Here is a 19973-nt window from a genome sequence, read left to right as displayed (position 1 = left end):
GTGCGAAACTTTCAGCCAAGTTATGCGGGGCGAAGTTTTAACGAGAACTCCCACGATTCCGACGCCTATGGGACGCTCGGAAAAGTTAGCTTTTGACGCGGTAGGTAGCACGTGACGAATTCAAATCAGCCGTAAATACTTACGGCAAACATACCGCGACAAGTGAAGGGAAACTCACGTGTAAAATAAAACATTAGAAGGGCAACGAGATAGTTAGGAAGAATGTTATCGCGTTATCCCTCTCCTTCGTTCTCTCTTTCGCGTCCACGTTTATCTCTTTTCCCCTTTAGTCGACATCGCGAACTTCGTGTAAACTTGGACTACTTTGCCATCCAGTTTGGTAAACACAAATTGCTAGACGTTGACGCACGAACGAAAATCATTACGCGGCGGAAAAAGGATCGATTAATTTCCCTACGTGATATGTTCGACGAAAGGACGAGCACGGAACTATGGTCGTTCGCTAGGTTTTAGGCACCGTTAGCTTGCAAGTCGGATGGTTCCATCAAACTACAGAGAGTACACTAACTATAGGATTTTTAGTTTCCAACACGGTTCAAAGGGAGGAACGATCGATGCGCAACTCGCAGAGAATTCCCAGTGGTCCCAGGGCTCCTTCTGTGCACAGTTACCGGCTAAAAGCAACATAGCTGCCCCGGGAAAGTTTTCTTCATTTTTAACAACACCGAGAAACAGAAGAAACGCATTCGAAAGTTGGAAACGTCTTTGGCGCTTACTCGTGACTCTCGGCCAGTCTCAGGATTGGAAAAAAAAAATTTCTTAGTCAAAGAACCGTCCCTTCCTCGGTGGATAAACGATTTATCGATGCGTCCTTGTCGGGCGTAGTAACTCGAACGTAATGGCGAAAGATCCGAAAGCTTTCGAACGGTCGATGTACAATTTCGATGCTCGTTCGCCAGAGTTTCCTCGATTATCCGAACGACGATGTAAATTGCCTTTACATTACGCCGGAAATTTAGCCCCGCTGGCTCGCAAGTTTATCCAATATCGTTGAAGGAACGAGGGATTGAAGTTGCCAGGAGCTCGGTTACCGCACGGCTGAACGGCGCGCCTTGCAAGACTCGAAAATTGCCTTCGTTAGTTACCCGACCACTCTTTCGATGGCCCCCTTTAAAATAATAAGACTTGCAAAATTTGCCACGGTGCATGACCCGACCACGTTCCGCTTACATAATTCCTCAGAATCGTTCAATTTCAGCCAGTTCACATTGTTTCACGACAAATATTCTATTTTCTAGCTTTTACGCGAGATCCAGGAAAAAAAGACAGATGAACGTTTTTTCACTGCAATGTTGGATTGGATCGTCAGAATTTTATAAATGGGTACGTACATGCGAATCATGGTTTCAAAAGGGCCGAGAAGAATTATGGAGCGCCAAGGTTAAAACGCAAATATACTGACCCATTTGGTCCGTTTGGCGCGGTGCCAAGCGACGAGGTACGCGAGACCAGGTTAATTTTTAATTTACTCGCGAGAGAGGGACAATCCTGACAGATTAAATCGAGAAACTCGGCAGGATTTGTCGTGATTATTTTTACGATGGCCAAGTGTGGCTCAATGTACGGCAATTTCGATCGTTACAAGCTCAATTTTTCCATGCACAGAAAAGGAACAGGCTCCATTTTATGCCAATTTAATTTATTTCCACTCATGACGGTATTTCAATCGACGTTTGATAATCTTCGTGAAACGATTTCTATGTCGCGCAAAACCGTATCAAAGCGAAATCGAGTAGACTGACGTGAAACGTAAAGAAACACTAAAAAGGAATGAACACTTACCATGAACTATTAGACTGATAACAGCCTCCGGCATGCTGCGGCTGTTCACCAAGCAAGTGTACTCTCCGGTGTCCTGTGCGGTGACCGGATGGAACTGAAGCGCGTAGTTTTTCAACGACAACGACACCCTGTTCTGATGGTTCCATACGATGGTAGTGTTGCTGCTGTACTCAAGCAGCTGCATGCTGTTAACCCTCCATTCGAGCATCAGTATGAGAGAATTCTCTGTCACTCCTGGACAATTCAGCGTCACGTTTTTCCCAGCCTCGATGACCATCTCTCCCACCATGGAATCTGGAAACAGAGACATTGTTCGTCCATCACGTCGTGGCCGTTATCGCGAGAATAAAAAACAAAGAAAGCTAACTCTATCCGTGAACTGCGAGGATCTGCACGATCGGGCTGCGTCAGGACCATTTCGCCAGAGGTCAGATAAAACGAGCTTCCTTTCCACGCTTTCTACTCTGGACGATTGTTATGGCCGTGACCAGTCGTCTCGTGTCGTTTCAAAGTTTCAACATTTCGCGAGTTCGGCAGGTATATTGATGCGACACGGTTACGTTAACGAAGTTAAGCATGGACAATGGGTTTATGCCGCTCAAAGTAATATCACATCGCATTTCCTCGTGTAAATTAACGATGAGACGATATTTATATTTCCAGTATTTTCTATTTATTCGATTTATTTATTTATGTGAGAATCTCGTGGTACTCGAAATTTCTTAAGGATCTGAGATTGTTGTTTGAAATTTTGTAGAAGTTTGAGTGTTTGACGATGTGTACATACGATAAGTTTAGTTCTATTCTGATCGAATGACTATGGGATGCTGAAGATAGTTGTCCAGTTTTCCTATTGATTCACTTTTCCACCGATGAGTGCGTCTATGGGACGACAATAAGGGAAGAGAAAGTGCGTACCTAAGTATAGGTATTTTGCATTGACCGAGTATGATTTTTCCTGCACCCAGTTACCTAACTTGACTTTAAAACCACCCGACTTACAACTGTCAACCTACCATTAATTCAGACGTCACGAAACACACGATGCAAAGGTTCGACTGTTTAGATGTAACCATCTTGCAAATTTTCTCTTCCGAACAATTTGATTCTCCTTCGTTAGGACAGCAAGGCGCTACAGGACGCGTAACCAGCGACATTCGAGCAGATTAAATGCAACGAGACGGATCAAATGGCAACGACTGCACTTTCTTGAAACGGGCGCGGGCGCTAAGCGCGCTTCCGCTCGGTGTCTCTCGCGTTACGAAGCAATTTCGAGTCAAACTCCCTGGCAAAGAGTCCAATTAGCTCAACTGCTCCCTGTTTTCGGATAGTCCTTCCGACGCTGATTCTGTGCCGGTACGGAGCCCGCCAGATCTCGGAACAAAAGGGACACGCCGCGATTTGAATTTACGAGCTACGTGTTCGAATAGAGACAAGGTCAACGCTAATGCCAATCTTGCAACGACGTAGGCGGTAGGTTACACTAAACGATTGTATTCTTGATTCGAAATTGTACCTGGTTACGGATTTACCATGTTTAAGACGAATTACGGTGCCCTTCTATCTTGGACTTTCATTACTTCCTTTCATTGACTTACATTACTTCCACCATTCATTTTCGTTGATGACAGGCAAAAAGAGCAAATTCGATCGTAATAGCAGAATGGTGTACTGCGTTGCAAGATGATGACAAATTACGTAGTATAATGTTATTGCTGTACTGCGGATGTTTATGCAAATATGTAGGTAATTTCATGATCTCATAAAAAAGTAAGATTGCTTTAAAGACCTGTTCAGCTTTTTTAATTTTACAATAAGTAGTTTATTTAGGTCACTTTGTATGTTTACGTATATCAGCATTCTGTAGATTCTTGTACCTGCAAGTCTCTCATAAATGCACGAACGACTGTAATTTAATTATCATAGTCAAGGATACTAACCGATTTATAATCGCGAACGTCTATAGTCCTATCTTCCTTTGTTCGTAATTAACTACTTTTTCAGGTTCTCGATTGTCTTCTTTCAAGTTTGCTGCATTTCACGCAAAAAGTAATACAACGCTCTTCCTTGTTGCTACTTTCAACGACTTTCATTAATGTTCATCGGTGGCGTAGCAAGAGAAAACAATTTAATCATAGCAGAAAATAAATGAAAGGATAACGTCGATATACAACTGTCGATTCCTATCTCCCTTCCCTCGTGCAGTAACTCCTCTCCCTTAAACCCTCGAGTTTCGATAACGATCCAGCTAAACATCGGTTATCTTCGATCCAGTGTGCATACTTCGATTAACCATAGTAATCGCGGCGCGGCTACGGTCTATTATTTCTGCCCACTGTTTCCCTTGGCCCTAGTTACGCGGATTCCAACAAGAAGTCGATCAATTAACGCTGTCGGAACGGCAGTTTCCACATTTCTGAAATTTCGTCGTATGAAAGTCGTGTTCGTCGTAAGCAGAAAAGGGAACGACGAATTAAAACTCTTGCTTTTCCTCATTTTGGACCATCGTCACGAACCTCCGTCCTACGGCTTTCACATTTTTCACCGCCTTCGCCGTCCGACGAAATTTCTGCGCGGTTTTTTTCATTTTTCGCGAATGGCTCGCCACGATTTCGAGCCACGGTAGCTCCATTGAATCAGCAAGCGATTTTTCCAGCGTGCGAAAAAAAGAGAGAGAAGAGAGGAAAAAGAGAGAGGTAGCGAGGTAACGGAATAGTATCGAATTGACCGAGCGGCTAGGGGGATTGGTTCGATCGCGAAATCGCGTTCTTCAAAACCGAAAGGCCGTTATGACGTGATTCACGAAACGATTCCATCTCCAATCTTTGATAAACTGGACCGTGAGCGTGCGCTGTAGCGAGCATTCGGTTCACGCGTATTCATACGTGCATAAAGTGCAACTTAGCCCGTGTCGACTCTGTAAACCCATTTCTGGTTTGTGCCGCTGTTCGCCTCTTTGTCCAATTCTCACTCCGCAACTCTATTTCTGTCTCTGTTTCTTCGTCGTACGTTCGATACTCTACACACCACTGATCGTATGTAGTATCCGTTCAATCCTCTTTTCCAGTGACGCAGACCGATTTTCGCCGGCATAGCCAGCGATCAGAGACCGCCCAATGGTTCTGCGAATTTGGTTGAACTTTGACCATCCGACATTCTGCATCGATTCGTAGTTCTGACCGGAAGTTACGATGGAAATTACGTCGAAACGACTTTACTATAATTTCATCGGCTGCATTATAACTTTGCTACACCAATCAGCTTACTACCGCGTTTCTGCTAATCACTAAACGACCGGAATAGATCTTCCGGTTATTTCAAAGGACGATATCGAATTTCGCGTTCTTGTGATGCTCCGTAGAATTTAAAGAAAATGAGAATTCCGATTCTCAGTACTTCTGCTGTTGCTGATGCATACGTTGCGTTCTATCGTTATTACGGGCTTATCGGGTAACCGTATTTACGTATACACAGAGAAAGCTTTACTATGTACATGTGATATTTTTTCTTCTTTCTATGTTAATCCATACGCGTGTGTTTGCGAAAAGAATTTATTATTATAATCTACTTCCTCGGGATAGTAATTTTTCATATGTTTCGTATCAGTAAAATAAAACGAATTATTTAAATTTCTTACGGTTTAGAACGATTGTTAGTTGTCAATTTCGCTATATTCATTTACCCTTTAACGATTCCGCGCGTGCGTCTATGCCTTAGAATATATGTTAATATATGTTAAATAACGGGTCAAAAAATAATATTGAAAAGTTTCTAATCCTTTTCAAGCATCCAGCTCTAAATATGTATTTTCTCAGGAAATAAAAAATAAAAAGAATTATAAAGAATAAATCCGAGGAATACACCGCGTATATTCCGCTTTCTACTACTTGAATCAATCCGTGCTTCAACATCGACATCCAAGAGCTCTACGTCCTATACTTCTTCTTTCATTCGAAAACCAGTTTTTCCGACATACTTTGCACGAACATCCAGAGCTATTCGGCGCCCGTGCGGACAGCTTCGGCTTTGGGTTAAACGCGTTCCTTCTCTTCCCATCTATGACCAGTTTCCGTCTTTCAACGTTCCAGGCTTTTCGTCGATTCCAGGAGAGCTATGGGAACGTGCATCGGAGAAATGATGTCCGTCCGTGCAGCTGTTCCAAGTACTGGCCGATCAAGTGAGGGAAACGAGACGATAGGGATAAAGTGTCGTATGCAGCGTGCAAGAATATCGTCCGTGCTGGGACGAACGGAATTACAGGCGCTCGTGTCGCGCGTCCATACGGACCGATCGTAAAAACTAGGAACAATTGCAGCTGGCTACGAGAGTTCCATGATTCGCTGCAGGAAAGTGTATAAAGGAAGATGAAAACACAGATGTTTCTCGCCTGATTTGAAGTTCTAGAAATATTTACGCTGCTGTTTAAATATTTAAAAAAATAAACGTTCGATTAGGTCTCAGAAGTTTCGTCGCTTCTTTGCTAAAAGTTTGGTATAACATTCAATTACCGATATTTTCTCTGTAATTCTTCTTTACTTTTTAATGTCTATTTCTATGCGAAATTCACAAAATATACAGTGCAGCAAATATTCAGGACTTGGTATGCTGTCGCTACTTTTTCACCACTCTGTGAATTTACTCGAAATTTACTCTTATCAAAGATCAAATATTAACGAAGAAGGTCTGAAAACTAAAATTCCTTGAACTGAAAAAACGACACGTTTCATATGTATTATGAACTTTAAATTGCGTATATTTTTTTAACCAAAGAATTGTTAATATGGATGATACTCTCTATGCTGTACAGAGTATTATCTTTTTTCAATATTGAAACCGATATAATAACTATCCTGAAAGCATTTAGCTAGAATATAATCCCTTCTTTCTTCTCTCAAAAAGAAACGTTTTCTCGTTTAGCTCGATTAAAATATTTCAAATGCTGTATTCACTTTCTCACTACGCAATTATTCCAGATAGCAATTTCTTTCCATGCCCATATAAAAGATGTAGATCGCTCGCTGTACTGTGCTTAAGAAAAAGACGATCATTGCATACGTTAAAACGGTCGGATAAAATTTCTAGCTGGTTGGAGATCCGAAAGAAAGCGAATCACGCTAAATCCCTTTCCGAAGGAAGGAGTGCAGAGTCGGGCTTGACGTGCGTTTTCTTGTTTACTCCAAACCAAATTACGACGCGTAAAGGGATTTCCTTTAGTCGACGTGGTTCGCGAATAGCGAGGAAACGTTTGAAATTCAAGCGGTCGTGTCATAACCTTCCCTTAACTCGAAGCAGTTCAAACGGATAGAAACGCATTCAAGCAAGGCGCACAAAGAAGTATATTAAACGATCCGAGTGAATCGAGACTGTGCCTCCATTATCAGGAAGTCGAGTGCCTTATTCCGTGATATATATTTTACTTGTGAGAAGGAAAGGCTGAGGGCGATACTGCGAAACACAGAGACTCGGGCGAAACAGGAAAACAAACAAGAAACAGCTCCTTTTGAAGGATCGCGTTATTCGAAGAGGAAAGGAAAGTTTTCGTCGGCCTAGCGCGCTTTCCACCCACTTCGTGGAAGGCCATTTCGCGCGTAGGTTAACATAATGTATAAAGTTTTCTCACCGGACACTTGGTAACACGCGCCTGCCACAGCATCATCGACGATGGTGCCATACAGACCGCCACCAGGAAGAAAATATAGCCGTCTGTCCGCGTGATGCCTGATCGTTGAACGACTGGGAATGGGATTCTGCACGCGATACGGCAGCCGCATCAAAGAAACGCCAACGCTTTATGAACTTGCGCCGCAACCGGGACGAAACGTTAACGTGGCTCGTTACTCTTTGAACTTCGTCAGAAGCGCGGCCATAAAGCGTTCGAGCAACCCGTTCTCGTGCCACCTACGTCACGTTATTAGACGACATTCTCGCCTGTTCTGTGACAGCGCGGCAAAAAATCTACTACGCCACCGACGCTTGTCCAGAGTAGCGTCTGGTTTGTGGTATTCGTCAACTTTGCGTCACATGATCTTTATTCGAACCTGCGAGCTTTACTTCGATAGGAAAGAATCGTGGAAAAAAGCTGTCCCTGATTTTCACTCGAGGCTACGATGAAAAATTAGAAAATATTCGACGAGCAGCCTTCTATCTTTGTAAAGATACATCTATCGTACCGGACTCTCATTACAGAGGAAAAGCAGAGTAGAGGAAATGGGCCGTGAATCAAGCGAACTTCTCGAAATCAACTTTCCAAGCGATGAAATATCAACGGTGTTTAAAGCCGCGGAAATAGTGCCGCGAGTCGTCGGTGTTTCAACCATTGCAGGAAGAAACGTGCCATTATGTAGGCTTCCGTTTCTGAAGCGAGAGACAGCACAGGGATGGAAAATGGTAACAGATATCGAACTCGGTGTACGGAGAAACGGAAAAGTTCAAGGAAACGGGTGGAATCGAGCTGAATGCGTCGGAGGAAGATTTTTTCCTATTTCAACTTGTTTCATTGTTTCTCAACGATCTATACCGTGTAATTGTTGTGAAATGGGTCTTGTTACGGTATCATCCGACCGCGGTTACCTCGTATAATCGTGCGAGGATACGATATCATGGAAACGTAGGCAAAGAAAATTTCAGCTCATTAACAAGGTCGCTGCTTTAATTGAATAGTTAAAACCAACATTTTTAGGCCACGAGTTGGCGCGTTTTTTCCATAGAGGGGCCGAGATACGTGGGCGAGACCCTTCGACCATTCGAGTTCCTAGTAGTTGGCGTAATTAAACGCAATTAGAGTTGTTATTTTTAAAGTCATCGCGTCTCTCGACGTGATTTCTCGGGGCCGCGAACACGTTGAACGAAATTACGCGTTCGATGCAGTGTACCCGACAGAGAAAACGTAGAGTGAAAAGAGGAGAGACGTTCCATTTTTCGCGTGCTTCGGATAACGAGCGAGGCGAAGGACGCTTCGGACGCGATTTCTTCGTCGTTTTTCGTTCACGGTTCACGGCATTTTATCCCCAGACAGGATATAGATCACGGTATTTAACCGACTTCTCCGGGTAAATGCAAATAAATAGAAAGGTACGGACGCCGCGCTGTGTCGAGAAAGTATCGGACAGACTCGTCGGCAGATCAGACGAAGAATGAGAAAACAACAAAAAGGAGCAGCGCAGCTATTCGATGGAAAACCGAGAGCGAGAAGAAAGGAAGAAGAAAAGAAGAGACGACAACTTCGTGTTTCCTTTCGCGCTATCGTTCCGATTAATCCGGCTTCCTCCTTAATTACATCGACGAACGCGGCTACGGAACGTGCCTCAACATCGAACTTTTCTCCTCCGTTCGCTCGGTTTCAGCAAAAATCCTCCACGCGCCGGAAGATCGTTCCAATTCTGAACGAATTGGTCGACTAACACGATCGAAATAGCACGCCCTTCCTCTCTCCCTGTATTTTGTCAATTTAATTCTCAACCATCCTGTAAACGATAACATTTTTAGGAATGAACCAGCCGAATGTCGCTAGATACTTTGCCCTTCCGACGGTTCTAGAGTATTAACCGATCTTCTCTAAAAACGGAATCGTGTACCAATCTTGACCAAGGTAAGAATCCATCGTCGTCTAGAAATTGAATTTCATCCCCTTTCTCCGTGTAGCCGACCGGTTCGCCAGCGTAAATTAATTTACGCAAATCTTCTGTGGGCATGAATTTTTCCAGCACTAATTTCCCCAGGAGCCAGCACCACTCCACGGGATGCAGTCGCACGGCCTTGGCAAGCCGTTACCACGGTAATTACCTTCCTACCTTCGTTCTGCTCGGCCTTTTTGTCTCATAACCAAGTAACTATCTTAATTGCTTTCGCTTTCCTGACTCTAGATACGTCTCTACGCTTACCCACCTCCGACCCTTCGAATCGCTCCACGTTTTGCCTTCTGCCACCCCTTAATCTAGCTCCCTCTTCCCTTTGGTATCGCTGTTCATTCCATCTGTGATTTGTGCGGTTTCGTTTCGACTCTTTTAGTTCGTGATATTCTCTGGGCACTTTGCTGATTGTTCTTGTCTTTGATTCTGAACGATTCCCCTTGTCTTCCCAGCAAGATTTCTCGCTCCTTGCTCGCAGACAATAATGCCTGATCGCTCGTGCGACACGGCTCCGTGACAATCCTCTCGAGGGAATATCGAACGGAACCAGTCGTTCCGCCAATTTTCACGCTGTTAGTCGCCACTGCGTTACCCGGCATCTCGTTATTCCGCTTTCTGCTTAGAAAAATCCCCTCAATGGGACACTGACGCGGTACAGGGGTGACAAGCTTGATAATTATCACACTTCTACGTTCCTTATCGGAAAAGATATCGCAACAGTATCTTTTGCATCGAAGCGTAAGTAAAAATGAAAGATTATCGTTCACTTTCATGCAAAACTCACGACGACTTCATTTATATCTCGAATTAATGAGGAATTCTTATTAAAAATTAAAAAAAAAAATTCAGAATCTTATTACAGGTTCTTCCATTTATCATATACGATTCGATTACTCACAATCTGACTTGACTCTAGAACAGGAAACATCCCACGCTATATAATACATGCAATATCGCATGATCGTGTATGTAAACAAACTTCGTCACGGAAAGAGGCACGCATTCACACCGCGATGAAAGCAGCACGAAATGAGCAAGATTTTCGTAACTTTTTCTCAAGCAGCGCAGTCGTTGGCCTAGCTCTGCCTACAGCGATCTCGTTGCTTCAACCGAGCGTGACTCGTTCGTGGCACAGGCTCGCCACATTTTGCAGAATGTCATTATTTCAGCGAGAGCGTTTGTTACTCGCGACTCGGGACCGCCTCGGCTTCTTCACGCCGAAGTGTTTACTCGAAACTCACCGTTGAGGAACCGAGTGGCGACCGCGGTCCCCTTTCACAACCCCGCTACCCCTTTTCAAAGGAATGATTTTTTAAAAATTCTTCGCCCGGGGTTGGAATTCGTTAAAGTTGTCACGAGCTTGGCCTGTGATACTTGCCAAGAGAGGTTACAGGAAAGTGTGTTTTTTCGCCCTCACCCCACGTTCTGCTTTTCCTCTTTATGCCACCGCTACATCTCTGGGTATTTCAAGCAGCACAACCGCAAAATTGGACAGACCATTCTGCAACCCCTGCCCGCACACCAGAGTGTTTCCACTCACTAATCTGGCCAGCTTTTCCTCTGTACCATGAGCATTGCGGAATTTACCGTTTACCACATGCTGGAAAACTGGTGAGTCATCGACGAAATGAAAAAATTATTCTGTGTTTCGAACACGCGTACGCGATCGAACACTGTCACGATCATTAAATATCTTTACTACGACAGTTGGAATTTTGGACGTGATTGGGAATTTTTGCAAGTGGTTGAGCTTCATTTGCTAGAAATGCGTGGAAGGTTGAGTATCAAAGATTAGGAGGTGGAGAAAGGGTACATGACCACATTCCTGGTTTGGGGCGAGAGTAACTGAACCGAGTATTGTAAAATAATACGAAAAGGGGAATTTTGCATAACCATAACCATTTATACCAAACGGTATAAACATCTAGACAAATCCAGTGCATCATCTTCACGAGAAGAAGGAGTGTGTGACCATCCAAGCTTAGGGGTTGATGTGTTCTGAGAATATTCGTGTTGTTATAAAGTGATCGCGAGAAATTATAAACATAGAAAGAGAGAATCGAACGAGAAATGCGCGTTCGAGTTAATTCTTCGATCTGCACTAGATACAAACATTATCTTCCCTCTGTTCATCTATGACATTTTTCAATCTCTTCTGTAATTTAGCAAGATGAGGTCACTCGCACAAATTCTGTACGCGGGTAAAAGTGTAACGCAACTAATTCTAAGAAGACTCGTTGTAATGCAACTGTCCCATTAAACAAAGAACAAATTTTATTTCTGAATGTTATATTATGTGACACTATTGCAGCTTAGAATTGCTTTTATATATTTAATTATATTTATCCTAATATACCTATAACAGAAATTCTTATATTAACGTGTAATAAAATCAACGATCTCGTGAATGATTGTGATCGTGATATTTGCAAAGTAAATTCATCGATCACAATGTAATTGGTATCGAACGATGTTTACTTAGCCCGGTTCCCGAAAGACGATGGAACTTTCGAGCAAACGAATGGATAAGACTCTCTTAGATCTATGAGCGATTTCCGAATCGTTCGTGGCAGGTAATACGTAAACTTCTCCTGGTTTAATTGGCCGCTTGGTCAAGCTGTCTCGTTAATTACCTCCCATTTAATTAGCGTCTACTCTCTTAGAGGGTAACAATAGGCAGGCTCTCGCGCGCTCACTGTAAATCACTGACTTTGGATGCTCCAGCAATTCGATACGCTTCCCTTCTTCGTTCCTATCCACGAACCGGACGAGACTTCTCGCGCAGAGAGTCGATTAGTATGTCGCTTCGTCTGATGCACTCGCGTGTCTTTGTCTGTCCGGAACCGTTTTATACAGGAACAGTTTACAAAACTTGCTTTAGTCTCTTTCCATCGCTACGCCATTATTTTTCTCTTTGAGCTTCTCGACGTCGGACAAACGTAAGTCGAACATGGGTCGATGGATATTTCATTGGCAAAAGTTTCGTTTACGGAGCAATCGTTGTCGTTATAGTAAATTTTCTACGATTTTCGATGGATTGTTGGAAAATAGAAAAGAAATATTTCTTTCTCTTTGGAAAATTTTTCATATTATTGGATTGTCCGAAAAGTTTATAGCGTGATCTAAGAAAAATTTGAAGGCGACGTATTTTTGCCAAAATTTGTATCTTATTCGATTATATATAGTTCGTTTCCGGTGACGTCTCCTTCGTGTATTAAACAGATTCATTTTATTAAAACCGAATTCCTTTAAGTAGTCCTTCGATTCCAAGATTTCGCGTTATTCCGTGTGAATTTTTGGATTTTAAATCTTTTACCGTTTAATTGGCCTCGTGGTAAAAATGGAAATAAATGGTTATTAATTGTAATATAAAAACTACATTAAATAGAATTGAATATATCAACTATCGTCTGATATCGGTTTAATAAAAAACGAAAGCTTATTAGTTAATCAATTCGATATATATTACAGTATTTAAATAAGTATTTAAATATTTGACAGAAAGATGAATATAACGCAGAACATATTCATTACAGAAAATGCTACGAACTTCCTGGAAAATCTAGTACATTTATGTTTCCTTTCATGTTTTTTTATTTCCTTTTATTTCAAATAGCAAAAGTGAGAGGATGAATCTGCGAAAACAACCAATCATTAAGAAATGGAATTCCAGCGTCGTTGCCATGGTTAAACGAATCGAGGATCACGAACAGCATTTTCTCTACCAAGGTCTATTCGATTCCCGTTGAAAAACGAAACTGGAATTGCGTGGTTCGCGAGATTCCGATAGTCGACGCTCCCGCTAATGGATCATTCGGTAGAAGACAAAATAAATGGAACCAGCCCCCTTCGTTTCCCACAAATGGAGGTTGCCTCGTTCGAGACGATGCCTTCGTGTCTAACCATCTGCCTGAGATGTCCGTGTTGGAAACCCGGCACGCAGCTTTCACCGAGCAATTTTATACGATATCGTTCACCTGACTTAAGGAACAACCGTATAAATCACGTTTCTAAATAGCCAAGTACTCGTTGTTTACAGCGTCTCCCTTCCACCCCTATATTTCATTCTTAAACACCATGGCCGCGCCATATTATTTTTATATACGGATACGTACTATTTTATTTATTTTTTATTTTATCCCCATCAACGAATCGCGATACTTCGTTACCAATCTTTCGACACTCTCTAATTACATGCAAATATTTGCGAACCGTCGTTCGATAAAAATTTTATCTCTCAAAATTGTCGAGAGCTTGATGTATGCGGAGGTGAACATAAATATTTTCAATGCACTGATCGATGATCAACTACGACCTCGATCTCTACGATCAGCCATTCGTCGGCATATTTTCGTGACAAACGCGCGAATCACGCGTAACAAAAATTTAATGAAAGATAAAAATTTCATCGGTCGCACGTGTGTTACGTAAAGTGACCGATATAAATCAGACCGGTTTGAAACCACGATAATTACGGGTCGCGTGCTTCGTCGAGTGTACACCCGCGGCTCTCTCTGCCCCTCTGCCATTTTTCTCATCCGCGAACAACGACAGCGGTAATTACGCAACAACGAACGAGGGAGGAAAGGAGGAAGAGACGATAGAAGCGTCGTTTCGTCGCTGCCGCGTTAACCACCCACTGATCCTGCCTTGCGATTGCGTCAAAACGAATCATCCAGGAAGTCGCATCGTTTATCGAGATTTTCGTAGCCTACGATCGAGCTTTCGTTAACGTGCCATTCGGAGGGCGCGAAAAATCGAGCGAACGATACACACGCACCTCGCACGCGTGTTTTCGCACTTTTCTCCGTGTTAGCACACGTGCTCTAATGGATTTACTCGCGATTTTCAACACGATGGGAGTTACCGTATATCCTGTTGTTTTTAGAGACTTGGAGAATGCATTTGGCCTGAAAGTTGACCAAACTAGAACGTAGCTGCAGTTTGTGCTACATGGAATTATTTTGTTCTCTTCATTGGATCTATGTTATCCGAAATTATTAACGTGTAAAGCTTAAGTAGATTTTATCAGTGACGAAGCTTACTGGAAAAAGGCAATGGATATTAACTGCTACTGACGCCGACCTTTAACCTCTCAGGTACGATGCGCTACTATAGTGGCTTTCGCGGATGACATTTTGATACGCCAATATCAGATATCAATTGTTGCTTTTCGTTAAAATAAATATACCATTATTACATGCTCTTTATAACATGGCTATCCGTATTCTTATAATTTTTTAGAATCTTCAAGCTCGAAATGTCGCTTCAAAATAGAAAACCAAGAGCAATTTGAAAAAACACTATCGCGCTATGAGTGTGAAAATGGTAACGTGCGTCTACGTGTGGTACCGTGCTTTAAAATATATCACACTCGATTGTATTATTAATTATTAAAGTAAATTATTAAAGTTCAAGTATATGCATCACATCTTTAAGTAAAATTATAATTTAATTATCAAAAACTTCATTCCAATATGCTTGCGTAGAGAACAGCACTATCCCTCACACATTGCAGTGCTGTATCGTTTACGCGTAATTCGCGTCGAACTCTGCTCTACAGAGAAACAGCTCTGCGCAAAATTCAACCGTACCTAAGAGGTTAAACGAAAGTTTTTATCATTATCGAATTGAAAATGAACAAAGATCAGTCAATTTTAGTTATTTCCATAAAAAAAAGTAGTGTACGCAGTTTGATTGAAAAGTAACGGGTTTCGAGCCTTTTTTAATGTAATTACTCTATATTTTAATACTAGAAATTTCAAATTTCATAAAAACGTCATTACCTCGTCGTAACGAAGATATCACATTAACAACTGTGTCAAGAATACTTTAGTGGTCATAATTATCATTTATTTTCGTTCAGAGATTAAAAATTCGCAAATGGTAAAGTAGCTCGTCTTCACCAGCGATAGGTTCACACTCTCAGTGCTATTATTATTTTTTCATAAAATTCCCTCTTAAATCACACGATTGTTTTTATCTATAATCGATTTTTTATTGTCAATCGGCCATGTAAAATAGGATAAGCATTCCAGGTGAACGAAGGCAATGTCCCTCATCGCGTGTAACGAAAAATCAATTTGAGACCTCGATACGAGTCTGAAATTAGGTACACAGAGATAATGAGATGAGAGTGTCGGTCAAGTGTCGCCTGGCTTTTGTGCATTCTTTATGATAGAATCGAATCGAACGTCGACTCGATACGTTGAAACCACTTAAGAATAATTGGCATATTTTCGTCGGTCCTCTACATTGTCAGAGGATTCTTTTTATCTCATGCGTTTCTCGAGAACGAAAATGATTATTAATTATTTAATTAATTGCTATCCGTTTCGTATACGTACGTGATATTAAACATCCAATCTGGACGGTTTTTCGAATCTCCATTGAAATTGTATTCGCATAGCTTTAGTTCTAGAACTGCTTGGTCTTGTTAAAAGATTGAATATCTCTTGTACACGAGCATATTCCTATTGTAATTACATATACTATGTATGACTTTATATGACTAGGCTAAATAGCCAACGTAACGAGACACGAGTGTTCGTGACACGATAATTTGAATCAAGTCCACATTTTCCAAAAATCTTCGTCGACAATTATAATTGAAATTGTTTCGGAATGATCAAAGTTCTTTGTAATATCGGGTATTCAATATTTTATCACAACTGGTTCTGACCGTATAATTTGGCTACAGTTGTAAATATCATGTACTGTGTATGTATTTATGAGAAATTAAAAAATGGAAGATATACAGAATATGCGTAATATTGCACCATATGTGTAAGATATTTAAAGTAAAGTCCTTTTTATAACATTTAATGGCTAACGCAAATCTCTAGTTAAGTAGTAGAAAGAAATGGTTTCCTTTAGTCATGCTTATACAAATATGAATTTGCATGATCATCCGCGGTCTAATCGTAAATCTTCGTTACTAATACCATGTTTACATTAATATATATTACCGTCACGTATAAAGCAATATTTTATCTAAGAATTGCAAAATGTAACGGTATATGAACATATTAATATACATTTACATTTCATAATATTTTCATAACATTTAAAGTGTAATATCTTTTGAAACAAACGTCCGAATCGTTTCACGAAAGAGTAATTTCAGAAAGAAGTTTATAGTCTTTAATTTTAAAATCCATTAATATTCTACTAAAATAAAACTTTCCACGAATTTCTTATCGAAAGACTCGAAATAGCCACTGATTCTCCCAGCTCTTGTCATATTTGCTCTATAACAATTGCATGAATTGATCACGCGTGTGTGAAGGAATATTATTGAAACGAAAGAAAATATCTTGTAGTACAAGCTTTGCGTTTAATAATTTTGTCAATTAGATTATTCGATTATCTTAGTATTAGATTACTTTTGCAAATTTCGTGTAACAGCGAAAAGCTGTTGTCGATGTAGCTGACGCTTGGAACGCAATGGGTTAAGCGAGGAATTGCTGCAATATCCCATAGCTCTCTGGAAGATCGTCGACACCTGTCTACTTAGCCCCTGTCCGCGATTACGTGACCAACTCCGTTCCCGTGCCGCGTGTTCGGACTTTCGCTGTTCCGTACGAGCGAAATCTCATTTCGATCTAGCTTAGTCAACCACAGGAAGAGGAGGTGAGTTGCAACAGACTAGATGGAGTTTCCGCGTGACGTCGCGCATATAAGTTTGTATGTAAATACAGTCGGAATTCGAAATTATTAACTATAAACCGTGATGAGACGAATAGAATAGAGCGGGATGAGCGAGCTCCGATCTGGTTCGTTGAATGCCGCAATTCTGTCGCACGATTCGCCACAGAAGAACACGTACGTCAGAGGAAACCCGCCTGCGGGGTTACGCGTGAAAACGGAACGCCAAATCGAAGAGGAAACAGAAGATCAAACAATCACGAATGGAACGAAGAGGATGAATCGAAATCTTGTCCGGATGAGTGAGCGTATGTAGCGTTGGTAACTCTGTTACATAAGTGATCGAGGTTAAAGTTTGCCAGATTCAGCAAACTTCTTCCCCGCACGCAGCCGACACACGTTCCATGCTTTCCCACACTCTGGACGCGCGCCGTACCGACGTTGTCTACATCGCGTGATGGATCGCGACGCGCGTCGGGGACATCGATCGATACCGTGTCGATAACACGCCGCCGGATATTACGTGTCGACCGGGAAAATTAACGGTTTTAATGGAGGTCGGCGAGAATTTTCCGCGCCAATGGCTTAACTTTGTGCTGCAAGGTTATAGATTCGAATGAAGTTTCGACTAGCACCGTACACCGACCCTTTGTGCCGGCACTTATCAAATTTGTTGCGATCTGGAAGTTTAATGCCGTTGTAAATGGCTGTTGGACGCCACGCTTAACCGCATAGGGGAGAATTCGGCCGCGATCCAGATGCCACAACCGCTTAAAGTATGTGCCTTTAGATCGAGATTCGTTACTCCGATAATTACAGACAGCAACGTCGAATACAATTTTGTTCGATGAAGTTGATCGATGAATTCGTAGATATTTGCCACGTCATTTGAAACGTCAGGTTACATCGATTGTAAGAAATGTCTTTGTATTACGATTTCGTACGTGTCTTTGACGCTTTGCGGGGTAAACTGGCGTCGCCAATGCAAACCCTCCCCACGACCATGGATCGTACGTGTAAAGCAGAAAGCGTATGTGTGTGCAGGGGAAATTGTTGGTCACGAATCGGTAGATATTTGCACGGCTGTTAAGGCCAGTTAATCAAGCGTCGCGAGGGATCTAATGAAAGGAAATGCGCCCTCTGAGACTCGAGCGGATACAATTTACGAATTTATCGATACCATTAATTCGTGGTTGGTGGCGTCGTTCCTGAAGTCAAATTTCCGTACCTAGTCGCCAGCCTCTCGCTTATCGATGGAAAATTAACCCTGGAATTGTATCGTCGAGCCGACTTCCCGCCGTGAATATCGCTTACGGAGCAATTACCACGTCGAACTCCTCTTCCTGTGGATCAAACGACGCGATGTCGATCGATTTTTCGCAGAAAAATTATATCGTATAACGATCATGGTTCTTGTATACGATCGGCTGAGATTGATTCGACACAAATTAATGGACGCGCGTTAGCGAGCATTGGGAAAATAATGCAAGAAGCGTCGTGAAATTCGGCTAAAATGTTATTTGCAATCCTATTACCGACCACGTTTTATTCGCTTAGCGCGATTTATCGAATTATTAAATTCATGCGATTTCATTGAATCCATTACGATTTATGAACAGGCATCCCCGCATTAGCGCGATCGCGTACCGTTATTGCGACATCTGTGTAAACGATTAAAAACGTGAATTTGTCCATTGGACACGTCCACCACCCGCGACCTTTTCTTCCACATGCTAATTAATCATTTATGCGATCGTTAATTTCGTGCGAATTAACGACGGGTTGGATTAAAAGTCCGGTGAATTCACGTCGCGTGTTCATCGTACAAAACACCTTTGTGCGGGCGTAAAATGGCCCGCCTTGATGAGAGAGGGTTGTTTGCACGAGACCCTATATAGTACATAGTATACAATACTGCTGATAATACTTTGGTCGATTTCTAGTAATACCGTGTGACTTTTACCAAGGTGTTCAAGTTAGCGATGAATTAATAACTAGGAGGAACACTCGCTATCTTGCGATGAAAGCACTAGATTATAAATCTAAATCACCTATCTGCTAAAAAATTACAATAATATATTTTACTGCTTGATAACAGAAGAGCTTCTATCAATGTGGAAATCCTTAATCCGTCTTATAGTTTAAAAATTAAAGAATCTAAAGACAAAGAATTTATCAAGTAACAAAATAGTTCCATGAAATACGACAATTACAGAAACTAGTTTCCGTGTTGCACATCGACTTCAAAAACCGATTAAGATTTATAATGTGACAGCTATTATAAAGAATAAAATCATTCGTCCAATAATAATTTTCTAATTAAACTACATCTCGTCAACGATACGACAAAGGTACAGATACCTTTATACGACAATATAATATAATACGACGCGCGTATACGGCGCGTGGACGAGCCGTGCTACGACGATGTAATTAAAACAAACAATAACCGGCGAATGTTTCAATTGGCAAGTTTCAAGATTGCTCTATTCGCTTGTTTCTTAGAGGGACGAAGGTGGTTTATCCAACGACGAAACTAAGGCAAGAGCCACTGTGTATTGCTACGTAGTCATTTTGCGAGCGAACAAAAGAGACAGGGAGCTACGTCGCCATTGTGCTCGACACTCCAGCCCTTTGACGTTTACCTCGAGCACACCGGATAACGGACAAATCCTAATTCAGTTGGGTCGAATTAATCAAATTACCATGACTCCCTGTTTCCTCTGCCTCTCTCGCTTCGTCTCGTCGCAGCTTCTCGCAGTTCGGATCTCCATCGAACACACCTCATCTTGGAATAACCGACGACGTTCGTCGAGGGGTGGCGAGTGGTTTCAGCCAGTTAAGGGTCCCCAGGTAAACACGAGTAATCCAATTTCTGCGTTGAGCGCCGCGAGG

At 41.9% G+C, this 19973-nt stretch overlaps 1 protein-coding gene across 4 annotated transcripts in view; it reads right to left on the bottom strand.

Moving 5' to 3' along the window:
- Positions 1-19973, bottom strand: part of LOC100749778 (tyrosine-protein phosphatase 99A) — a 428501-nt gene that overhangs the window by 271008 nt on the left and 137520 nt on the right. For all 4 annotated transcript variants that reach the window (XM_033318609.1, XM_033318607.1, XM_033318613.1 and 1 more), the window contains exon 2: positions 1804-2097. In XM_033318609.1, coding sequence (XP_033174500.1) covers positions 1804-2097 — 294 coding nt within the window. The remainder of the gene's footprint in view (positions 1-1803; positions 2098-19973) is intronic.

This window comes from Bombus impatiens, unplaced genomic scaffold (assembly GCF_000188095.3).
Source record: "Bombus impatiens unplaced genomic scaffold, BIMP_2.2 scf_0017, whole genome shotgun sequence".
NCBI classification, from domain to species: Eukaryota; Metazoa; Arthropoda; class Insecta; order Hymenoptera; family Apidae; genus Bombus; species Bombus impatiens.
This window is presented reverse-complemented; position numbering and strand designations above follow the sequence as displayed.